This window comes from Myxocyprinus asiaticus, chromosome 6, assembly GCF_019703515.2.
Source record: "Myxocyprinus asiaticus isolate MX2 ecotype Aquarium Trade chromosome 6, UBuf_Myxa_2, whole genome shotgun sequence".
In the NCBI taxonomy this organism is placed as follows: Eukaryota; Metazoa; Chordata; class Actinopteri; order Cypriniformes; family Catostomidae; genus Myxocyprinus; species Myxocyprinus asiaticus.
Window position 1 is genome coordinate 40,569,602 of NC_059349.1, and position 12,398 is coordinate 40,581,999.

The 12,398-nt window shown below is 39.9% G+C and overlaps 1 protein-coding gene across 7 annotated transcripts in view; it reads right to left on the reverse strand.

The window, feature by feature from the left end:
* The window catches only part of spsb4a (splA/ryanodine receptor domain and SOCS box containing 4a), a 122,804-nt gene that overhangs the window by 46,150 nt on the left and 64,256 nt on the right, over positions 1 to 12,398 (reverse strand). For 5 of the 7 annotated variants that reach the window (XM_051700291.1, XM_051700285.1, XM_051700288.1 and 2 more), the window contains one exon: positions 1,270 to 2,156. In XM_051700291.1, the coding sequence (XP_051556251.1) occupies positions 1,270 to 1,975 (706 nt within the window). In that variant the 5' untranslated portion in view covers positions 1,976 to 2,156. Of the gene's footprint in view, positions 1 to 1,269; positions 2,157 to 2,296; positions 2,683 to 2,726; positions 3,613 to 12,398 lie in introns of those variants that run through there. The other 2 variants (XM_051700289.1, XM_051700290.1) reach the window with 2 other exon arrangements.

Sequence of the window (12,398 nt, forward strand, 5' to 3'; positions counted from 1 at the left end):
TTTTACACAAACCCTCTCTCATACACACTCAAAAGTATCTGCTTAGCTGGAGCAAGTGTTTCCAAAACACATGCTGAAGTTGGGTGAAGGAGAGTTTCAAGCCTTTACAAATACAGAGGCTTAGTGTTTAGCCTTGGAATAGCTTAACAGCTCCAAGTGCTTGAAACTAATACATAATCACTTGCACAAACATGCTAACACTCACAGAATGCAGCCCTACATATACATTGACAAACTAGAACGTCATCTGCCAATAAACAACTCATATAATATTTCCTGTAAACATCAAAATGTAGAAAAAGAACCTCTCTTTACATTAGCCTTGATGCGGCAACTGTTAATTTTTTTTAAACTCCCTACCTCCACTTCCATTGCATGTTACATTGTTCCTCACATTAATAATGAATATGTGCTGGGAGCAATGGCCAAGCCCCCTGAGGCAGTGCGAGCATGAGAGAAGAACCAGGCTCCATCTCTTCCACATTGTGGTCTTGAACTGACAGAAGACAAGGTGTTGTTCTCAGGCTACCTTACTGTTAAACTAAATTTCTATGCAGAAATGGTGTAAAAGCAAGAAGAAAACAATCTAGAATATTTATTTACTGACACATAACCAGCTTTTTCAGGGACAATTCCACAGGAGCAACATGGGGTTAATGCTTTGCTCAAGGGCACAATGAAGACAGCTCATTGCAGGGATTGAAACAGCAACCTTTTGGTTACTAGCACTGAGTATTAAAGGGACAGTTCGGCCAAAAATGAAAATTCTGTCATAATTTCTCATCCTCATGTTGTTCCAACCTTCATGTTGTTCCAAGCCCAAAAATGAAAATACTTTCACACACTTGAATATGATTTGGTACGGTACAATAACAAACCAATACTTGCCTGAAATTCTCTACACAGTTAGCTAACCATACTCAGGAAAGGAGAACCGTGCTGTTGGAATGGCTTTAGTTACATGGCGACCCACGACTGGTCACTTGCCCAGTCATTCCATTTTAGTCCTGATTTTGTAGCACTAAAATGGCAAAAAAAAAAAAAAAAAAAAAACATTACTGTGCCAGTGAGCCCGGATTGGTATTATACAAAACAGCTCTATGGTGGAACCATTCTGCCCGATGTTAGAAAGGGTTTGGAACATCATGAGGGTGAGCAATTGACAGAATTTTCATTTTAGTAGAACTATCCCTTTAACCATGACACCAGCATACTTGAGGGTATGAAGAATCAGCTCTTATGAAAGCGGAAAAGAAGCATTCGACTTACGATCAAGGCCATTGATGTAGCGCATGGTGATCTCACAGTGGCCCCATACTGCACTGACGATCGGGTACAGCTTTTTGCCCTTAAGGCCTCTGAAGGCCACTCCGAGGTACTGTCCATCCACCATGAAGCTCAGTGTTCCCTCATCCATGTCCAGCACCACCATCAGGGCATCCGGCAGCACAAAGGCCTCCTCTGGTTCCAGGAAGCTCGGATAGGTGGAGGTGGAAGAGGCCGGACGGTTCTTACTGTTGTGGTAGAGCTTGTTACGTCCCAGGTCCCAGCCCCAGGATTCACTATCACTGCCGACTAATGAGGTGTAGCCAACTGAGTGCAGCGGGGCATCTACTGTGGCCACGCCCACCACCGCGTGTGTGCCCCGTTGCCTGGTCGGCCAGTGGATCCTCCAAACGTGAAGTCCTCGCGTGTATCCCACCCGTCCACGGATGCCGTCGGTACTCTGGGCGACCGGGTGCCGATGTAAGGTAAGCTTATCGTCATCCTTGATGAAGATGTTAAGGGAGCGGTCGTCTGGGTTCCAGGCATGTCGGAGCTGCTGTTCATATAAAGCAGGGGGCATGTCCAGGAGTAGGTCCAGTCTGGCTGGCTTGAAAAAGTCAGGCCCTCTCAGTTCCCTCCTCAGGGGCCTAAAGGACGGCTCCCCACGCACGTCTACAGATTTTATACTCCCCGAGATCTTCTGTCCCATGGCTTGGCTGGGTCGAGAGGGGGAGGGAGGAGGGGAGAGGGAGGGGGTGGCAAGACGCAGGGGCTGGACTTCCGGGAACCGCTGTTACCTCATCAAAGCGCCAAGACGTCAGCCTGAGGCCCTGAGGCCCAAACTCACATCAGCGTCTGGCAGGGGCGACAGTGCCAGCCTTACTGAAGCCCTAGGAGGAAGCACACACACACACACAACACACAATGTCGTTAAAACAGTGATAACAAAGAGACCAATGAGTCAGTAAGGGGGTATTTATGCTTGTCACATAATGCATTTCTTTACTGATCACATAGCTATCATACATACAGTAAGTGTTAATGCCTTCCAAGATGCTTTCGAGACAGATAACAATTCAATCACTCCTCAGGAGGTGGTTTGAAACGCATACGAGATGTGACTCAAGCAAGTGTAAATGCATCTGGTTGATTGGGCCACATATGTATACTTTGATCCTTCCAAACAGAGCTACATCAGATTACGTAAATTTAGGAGCCCAAAGACGTCAAAGAAAATGAGGTGCATAACAGCTGTTGTGTTTTGTACCACAATCGTTGTAGCAATTTTAGCCACCTCCTGTTTTTAGTTTTTACGAGTCACATCAAGTGCAGCAAAATTTCGCTGCCCAACATTACCATCATCATGGAGGTAAACTGTTATAGCAGGAATAGCAGATCAGATTTATATCTGTGTTGCAAAGACACATTTATATGCCAGAGTGTAAATAGAATATGCATACCCAATCAAATAGCAATCCAATTGATCAAGATGCATGGAGTGACAAAATGTAAATAGGCCTAAAAGATGGTCACATGAGTGCAAGCAAGAGAAAAAGGTAATATCAGATGTGAGGATAAGACCAGAGAGGATACATGAAGGCAAATGATAGTCAACAGACTCAAGATGGACTGAAAGAGAGGACCAGGGCTTTGCTGCTGCCAATGGAAGCCTGACAGCGTGTGAGAGAGTGCCGTGAGGAACGATGCAATAATGAGGGCAGCAGGTGAGAAAGATGACATACAGGAACACTTAACACACAAACACTCACATATACACACACACAAACATATTCACAAATGCCACCTTAAACTTAAAATAAAAACTTTGTATATGTCACAACACAAACAAATACAGACCCACACATATTCCATTGTCAGTCATTTGAAACAGCTACAGTCTCTTAAAACACACAGTTGCTGTTTGCAGTTGAAGAGAGCATTCCTACTCTAAAAAGAGGCCTAGACAATTAAATAAATAAACTAAATGTTTATATTTCCTAAAGAAAATGTGAATAAGTGCTTGCCTGTACAAAACCTGTTGCCAGGATGCTATGATGTTGCAGGAGATTGTATGAGCGAGCACAACTAATTAACAACAACAAAGGAAACAAAAATATACCATTATTCATTTCCAGGTTTCTGAGAGATAGAAATAAAGGAAAGTGAGAAAAAAAGAGCTTTGGTTTGTATGAGCCTCAATGTCACAGAAATACCTCCACATTAAAAGCCCATTTGAGAGTGAAGAGGGGGAGATGTGCTGGAGATGAGATATGGTAGGCTAAATATGCTGGGCTTTGAAACACTAGCAGGCACTTCCTGCTACAGTAAGTGACGTATAGTCTTTTCCAGGAATAAGAGAGGTTTCATCCCAGGAAGAAGCACTACAAAAAAAAAAAAAAAAAAACATTTACACTCACAGATACACACATACACTGTGACCATGCTCCATGAGTGAGAGAGAGAGATAAGATTTCCGGAAAACATATTCACACTCTGTCAGACAACAGTCATCAGACGACCCAACCACTTAGGTCACAAACACAAAGGAAAAAAAGGTCCCAAAAGGAAAAAGGCAGACACACAGACACAAACATGCACATACTGTACACATGAACACACAAACTTTAGACAGTCTCAAATTTAAAGTGATAGTTCACCCAAAATCTAAATTCTCTCATCATTTACTCATCCTCATGCCATTCCATATGTATGGCTTTCTTTCTTCTGCTGAACACAAATGAAGATTTTTAGAAGAATATCTCAGCTTTGTAGGTCCATACAATACAAGTGAATGGTGGCCAGAACTTTGAATATCCAAAAAGCAGATAAAAGCAGCATCCATACGACTCAAGTGGTTAAATCCATATCTTCAGAAGCAACCTACTGGGCAGGGAGGAGAATTTATTGTAAAAAAAAAAAAAGGAATATATTAAATATTGATCTGTTTCTCACTCACACATATCATATAGCTTCTGAAGATATGAATTTAACCACTGAAGTCTTATGGATTACTTTTATGCTGCCTTTATATGCTTTCTGGACCTTCAAAGTTCTGGCAACCATTTACTTGCATTGTATGGACCTACAGAGCTGAAATTAGGGCAGTGGTAGCTCAGCGGTTAAGGCTCTGGGTTACTGATCAGAAGGTCGGGGGTTCAAGCCCCAGCACTGCCAAGATGCCACTGTTGGGCCCTTGAGCAAGGCCCTTAACCCTATCTGCTCCAGGGGCGCCGTATCATGGCTGACCCTGCACTCTGACCCCAGCCTAGCTGGGATATGTGAAAAAGAAGAATTTCACCGTATATGTGCAAATGTGTGATAAATAAAGAAAATAATTAAATAATAATTAATTAAATATTCATCTAAAAATCTTTGTTTGTGTTAAGCAGAAGAAAAAGAGTCATACACATCTGGGATGGCATGAGGGTGATTAAATGATGAGAGAATTTTCATTTTTGGCTGAACTAACCCTCATGATCTGTTTGGGGGCTGAGTGAGCCCAAACAGTTAATTTTAATAGCTTAAAAGACATACTTAACAATGAAGTACCTGGTTGATACTTCATGACTTTTCCTAATCTTATGAGAACTTGTTATAAACAAAATTTGATAATTTGATAATTTGTTAACAAGATTCAACCATCCTTCATAAAAAAATTTATGTTATGTTCTGGGTTTTATGAATAAATCCAATAAAATGTTACATGCTTCTTCAACTGGTGTACTCAAACCGACAACATGAGGATGAGGAAATTATGACAGAAATGAAACTTTAATTTCATAACTACTATTTCAATACTATTTTTACACATACATCAAACATAAAACAGTAAAGTCAATATCAATAGAACATGAGGGTTAAGGTCACAGAGAGAGAGAGAGAGGCAGGAAAAGAGAGGGCTGAATTCAGACGACAGGAAGGAGAGTGGCCAGACAACCAGACAGTCAGAGCCTGGAATCCTGGGTAAGTGCTACTGATATTAAAGGGAAAATAAATGAGGTCATGAAAGAAGTGGGATAGAATGTGAGTGTGTGTGCGAGAGTGAAAGAAAATGAATGATAAATAGAGAGAGCCTGCTGCCCTAACATGCCACTCACAGCTATCATAAAGTGTGCTAGAAGTCTAGGCGTTAGGTTTGCTGTATCAGATTTCAGAGTTGGAGGGGCTCCCGCAGCAGGATACAAAGAGTTTTACAGACTTGTCGGCGTGCAGAGACACAGTAATGTTTCATTCAGGTTGTGTTTACACACGTCAATTTAACTAACATTCCCTCACTCAAATTGCTGTAGTCACTAATAACTGTAATAAACACCAACGCAAACATAATTACACTGTTAGTCTGGGAGTTGTAGACAGACTTTTAAACACTGTTCTCACATTAGATAATTGCATAAAGGCTTGTAAAACAAGGCCTGAGAATCTGGATTAAAAAAAGAAACCGCTAAACAAACTGGTGAGATGACAAAGGCCTTTTGCTGATCAATTCGTTCCATTAAGAGCCAGATCCAAAGTGCATGAATGGATCCAGAAATGTATAAAACTGAAACTACATTACAATGCTTCTAAAAATGTATTGCATGCCTTCTATTATGATATTTTCTATATATTTATTTTACATCAAACAGAATATTATATCTCTTGTATTGATCGCAGGATTTATAACTCTCGTTGTGCTCTCAGTTTGGATGGATGGATGGATCAGGGAGGGATGGATGGATGGATGGATCAGGGATGGATGGATAGATGGATGGATGGATGGATAGATAGAACACTCATGCATGATAACATGCAAACATAAACACACACACAGCATGCACGGACAGTGTCCAGTCTGTTTCAGAGTCACTATGAGATTGGATGACTGCATAGCATGACTGTACCATGCCTTCGGGCGCTACACTACAGATAAAAATGCCGAGCCGAAATAACATGCACGGCATCAATTACACTCACTCTCCTCGTGGGTAATGATCCACAACCATCTAAGACACAACTAATGTAACTATAACAACCTCATTTTAATGGACCGCTGATGTGCTGTCTCCATCTGCTTAGCCACGCAAAACAAGGCTACATATAAAAGCGTTCTACCAAGGCCATACATCTCTGCATGGGAAAATGCCCATTTGTGCTGACTTGCCTATTAGAAACACAAAAGCCCTCCATTGGTGTGCGTGTCACTGTGCATGTCACTGGGAACGAGCTATTATGGCTAGAAGTCAAAGAAATGTGAAGTAAAAGTCAAAACAGCCCTGGCATAATTGTTCCCTGTGGCCCTGCTATGCCATTCTGTGGCATTTGCTTTTGAATCAAGACAGATGTGTCTTTTTCTGTGCTTAGTGACTGTTTTGCAGAGTTAAAATAAAGGAGATCAAAATTGGCACATTCCATTGCTCCTTTTTGACAGGGTATTCATCTGCAAAATGTATGGGTTGTAAACATTTTCTTTAATCTGCCAATTGACATTCAGGACTATTTGTTTTGCATGTTCTATCATAAAGATAGAGCTCTTAGTTTTCAAGCCTGCATAATTACATTTTCCATGGCTGCATGGCGTGTTTGGCGAATGCTCCAGGATTCAAGGGCTTGTTGCTGTTCTTCATGACTACAACGATGATAATATATCAGACCCCACAACAGGCCCAGGGTGTCCACTTAAAATGGCTTGGTCACTGTTTTATACAACAGTAAGGTCAGGCCACACCATCTGATTGGCTAAAAGGCATTTAAACCAATTTTCAGTCTGTTTTTTTTTTTTTTTTTTTAGCAGTAACTCCATCGTTCCACTGATTACCTGGACCACTGGTAGTCAGATAACTAGTAGTTGACCAATGTGGATTTTTCAACAGCTATAGCTGATATTCATACCTTTAAAGCAGGATGGCAGATGACTGATTAATATACTGCATTTATGTGATATACAATTTTATTATAGAAATGTACACATTTATATGCTGACATGAAATTAAGATTTTTTTTTTAAATTACCAATATTTACTGGAAATAAAAAAAATGTAGTATTTGAAAACAGTGTGATCTCATCAGAATCCGTATATATTCTTATGTAAAATTTGGTTCTAGCAAATGTACATTCTCTTACGTTTGCATAGATAATAAAACGTATAATACTGACATACTGACAGCATCTAAGCATTATAATTTGACATATTAAAACCTATAGAAACGTACAAATGTTTACGTGTACTATTTGAATTGGTTAAAATTGAATAATTCAAAGATTTGATCAGTTAATTACATTTAATTTATAATCAGTGAGATTAGTTAAATGCCATCACATTTATTTAATGCAGTTGACATTATAATATGACATTTTAATGGTTTAATTCAGTTTTGTGTGATTAATGCTGCCCTATACAATGGATTATATCACTTTAACCAAGACTAAACTTGAAAATGTTTAAATGAATAAAAACTGTGTAATCGTTTAATTACTTGTTAAGCATTTAATTTTATTATTGTTTGCCATGGAACACAAAAGGAGTTTTCAGAATATGCCAAAAAAACTAAATAAACCACAAAAAACACAATAAAACAATAATAAAATTAATCCATACATTTGTTAATTATAATCCAAATCTTCAGACTGCTTTCTGTGAAGAATAGACCCAAATTCAAGCCTTTTATTCAACGATCTCCATCTCTATCTGCTGTTGCGCCGTTGCGCCCTCTGTAACCATCAACCCGCGTTGGTTGGTTTCATTTTCAGAATTAAAAAATTGCCGCCTCAAGCATAACGACCAGCGGTTTTAAGGCATAGATTTCGAATGCTCATTGTCTCTCAAGTGTCTCGTGACCGTTTGCGACATGCCTTATTCTCTGATGTATATGTTTGAATGAGATATGACAGCGCCGTTATGGAGTGCATCAGGAGAAGATTTACAGCGATGAATAATTTAAATTCTACTCTCCTCCTCACACAATTCTATTGTATGCCATCAGGGAGCACATCTGATGCAGCGCATCACCCTTTGGACTACTTTTGTACTGAATTTTGCCATTTTTCTGAATAAACTATTGTATCTGCCTTTTATGTGTTTTATATGCTAATAAATGGTTATGGTTAGGTTTAGGAGTAGGTGTGGGATTAGTGGCTGTAAAATATATATAAATTAATATATTGTAACAAAAATGATTGCTACTATACATTAATCTACTTGTTACATGTTTTTATATTGTTGAAATGTAGTCATGTTTAGAGGTTGGGGTAGGGTTAAGGGATCTAAAATATCTATAAAACAGTGAAAAAGTACAAATATATTTATAATCGATTTGTGTACTCACATATACGTATTTGTAACAATTCGTCAATATTTTAAGTTTCTAAAGCTGTAAATATGTAACAAAAATTACGTTTTAGATGCTTTCAAATGTCCATATCGTATGTTTTAATGTTACAAATATTAACGTTCAAATAGCTACAAATATTCATGAGATTAGGCTGGAAACAAAATGTTTATTATCCATTGACTAAGCTATTAGTAGATTTTGGAACAGACACAAAGGAGAGCTTATGCTTATGTTAACTGGCCATGTTATAGACGGGCACAGTTATAGGCCAATAAGCTCGAAATGGCAGAACATTGGCAGATTTATTGGCATGAAGGATTCCATGATTGCCATTACAGGCAACAGCGATGTTATATAGATGATAATTTTGTATGTTATATTTGACGTTTCAATGGTTCTTTGACTATGCAAACTTTTTTACTTGGCAAAACAGATGAACAAATGCAACAGCGCTTGCAGCAATGATGTAATTTGCAAAAACACACTCCCTCGTGTCCCTACTGGTTAAGTAGCAAACTGAATCTGTGGAGCAACACTACGTGATGGTTTCTGTATGTTCTCAGCACTGTTGCCCTTTACTGTGTACATCCTCATCTAAATTTGTTTATGCTTCAGCACCTGTCAAACCCTCAGCAGGGCATCTGCATGCTCTGTGGGACACGGGTGCCTGCATTTGCCTTCAGGAAAGTGGTGGGTGGTCTGTGATAAAGTCTGTACCTGGTGTCTGGCCCCTCATCTGCATTACCACAGTCACCAGAGATGTGATGGACATGCACACTTCCAGCCACTGGTGACTTTGATGAGTAGGAACACACATTCACCATCTGTTGTTTACCTTTGCATCCTCCCTTTATTGCATTTGGAACATCTCTTTGAATTAGTCATTCATTAGCTCATTCGCTCACACGTTCTGTTTCTCTTTCCTAATATTCACTTCCCTACTGGAAAATCTAGCTATAACTAACTTAAGATGGTAGCTGGTTTTACATGGTTTCAAACTGAGCCAATTTTATATGTATGGTCATTAGCTGTGACTAATCTAGACCAGGGTTTCTCAAACGTTTTTTAAACAAGGACTTCTTTCAACCACAAATTGTTCAACTGTTCACACATAAAGCAATGCAAAATACACTGAGCACTTTATAAGGAAAACCTCCACACCTACTTATTTATGTGATTATCTAATCAGTCAATTGTGTTGCAGCAATGCAATGCATAAAATCATGCAGATACGTGACTGGAGTTTCAGTTAATGTTCACATCAACCATCAGAATGGGGAAAAATGTGATCTCAGTGGTTTTGACCATGGCATGATTGTTGCCGCCAGATGGGCTGGTTTGAGTAATTGCTGATCTCCTGGGATTTTCATGTACAACAGTCTCTGACTGTAAGTCAGTGAGATGCTATTCTGCTCACTATAATTGAACAGAGTGGTTATCTGAGTTACCGTAGCCTTTCTGTCAGCTCGAACCAGTCTGGCCATTTTCTGTTGATCTCTCACATCAACATGGCATTTCCGTCTGCAGAAATGACGCTCACTGGATGTTTTTGATTTTTGGCACCAAACTGAGTAAACTTTAATACCGTATACATGCAGCTCGGTCAGTAAGCAGCATTCTCCACAGCAATGTAATTTACCCATGATGCTTGTGTAAATAACAAACTTGGTATCCGAGAAAGACTTACGGTAACTATTTTTATTCCCCATTGCTTTGCTTTATTTCCAGATATTCCAGAGTCGTTGCTGTGTTTGTTTTCTTAACTTTCTATCGCGACCTGCAGCAGAATTGCACTGCAATAATAGGGTTTCCCTCTTATATAAAACTCCATGATTCCCCCAGTGTATGACCGTATGTATACGCGAACGTGAGGGACCATCGTTGTTTTACATTGGTGTGTATAAATGGGTATAGTTTATAGTGTGCTGTATGTGCTTTTCACACTGTACTCCCAAAAATGTTTAATTCTTTCCACTTTGTTGACGTGTTGATGGGCTCCATCCTATATTAGCCGGTCTGTTCACACACATGCACACGCTTCAAAAACCTGTTACAACACCGCTTATGCATTTTCATAACCACGTAAGCCGCGTTCTCTGGGAGAAAACTGGATTTGTTAAACCGCTTTCTCTTAATCCCTTAAACGCTGAAAGGAAATCAGCGTTCTTGTTTACATGACGTTTCAGAAGGCTGCTTAATGCAAAAACCCTGGAATAAACCATTTTCTTAAGTGCATGTAAATGTTGTCACATTCTCTATCTCTTTCCATTCTTGTCTTCCCCCTCTCACTATAAATCTCACTCTCCTTCTCTTTGTCACCTGCCCAGTGCCTGATGGCAGATCAGTAAAGTGTGTGATCATGTAGGCAGTACAGAGGGTACAAGACAGACGGCCGTATGGCCACATGTCCACTCCCTCCTCCCTCTGTCCACCTACACAGTCCTAATTAAACAGACCTAGCCTATGGAGACACACTTCCACCACACACACACACCAATACACACACAGCAAGCAAGAAATGCAAGAGCCAGACAACAGGCATCTGCTGAAGCAGACTGCACAGTTTTTTTTCTGATCAGAACATTCTAGAATGAAGAGAAGCCAACGGCCAAATTGACGACTGGTTCAGTTTGTGTGTGCGTGAGAGTGATTAATAAAATTATGAGATGTTTTGGCACACTGGGAATTATGTATGTGAGTGAGTATGTGTGTGTTCTTTGTCCGACATGTCCTGACGGGTGAGATGGATTTTGAATTGACACACAAGCAGATAAACCCAGCGATCGCCCTTGGAGGCTGTCACATCAAAGTGAAACTAGACATTGTGAATATAGCCGAGACAGGATAAATGCAAACATTACGCCAACATTGCTTTCAATTAGAAATTACAGATCTGTTTACAATGTATACGTGGCTACTCATGACAACAAAACCCCCTCATATATGCAGTCTTCTCAGGGGGAACGTGTCACAGTACTTTTCTAAGTACAATTTAACCCTGGATAAGACCAAATCTGTGTCATTATAGAGTGTTTCCCAACCTTTTTTGTCTTACTGTAGGTACACCCACAGCACCATCAGTAGGGCTCATACCTGAAAGGTATTCCTTTTAACTAATATTAGAGTGGATTTTCTGAGAAAAGAAACTAAGTGTTCATTAAAAAAAATATCATGCAATTAAATACGATTAATTACTTCAACCTTTTGCTAGCCTTAATACTTGTAACTTCTGTTTTATATGGTGTGAGGGACACAAATACTGTATCTCACACACTTTCTTTACCAGAATAAAACAAGCCAATGCGATAAACTACCACAAAGCAACCTCATCTGAAAAACTACACAACCCAAAGCAATAACTAGCTTTGAGTATCTATTTGTCACCAGAAAAGCTATGAAACATACCAAACCTTTGTGACAGGGCCACACTCAATCTGATTTTTATAAAAAGTGAAATTTTTTCCAGTACTTCCTGTTAAGCTGTTCCAAATATCTCCCCACATAATTTCCCATTTAATTTCCCCATGCCTAGGAGCTCTGGAGTCTTCAAGCTTCACAGCGAGAACATCATATAGCTAGAGAATAAATACAACACAAAGCAATCGAAAGCCAGGCTTTCTGACAGCCCAAACACCATTCTTCACTGTGACTAAAGTGTCCACCCCCATCTCAAAACCAGTAATCACACACACACTGCCTTCTGGCAGATGTGCGATCCCACCTCCTGTCCTTTCAAGCCCTTAAGCAGCACGGACACACACACACACACACACACACACACACACACACACACACACATACACAAATGCTTCTGGCTCTAATCC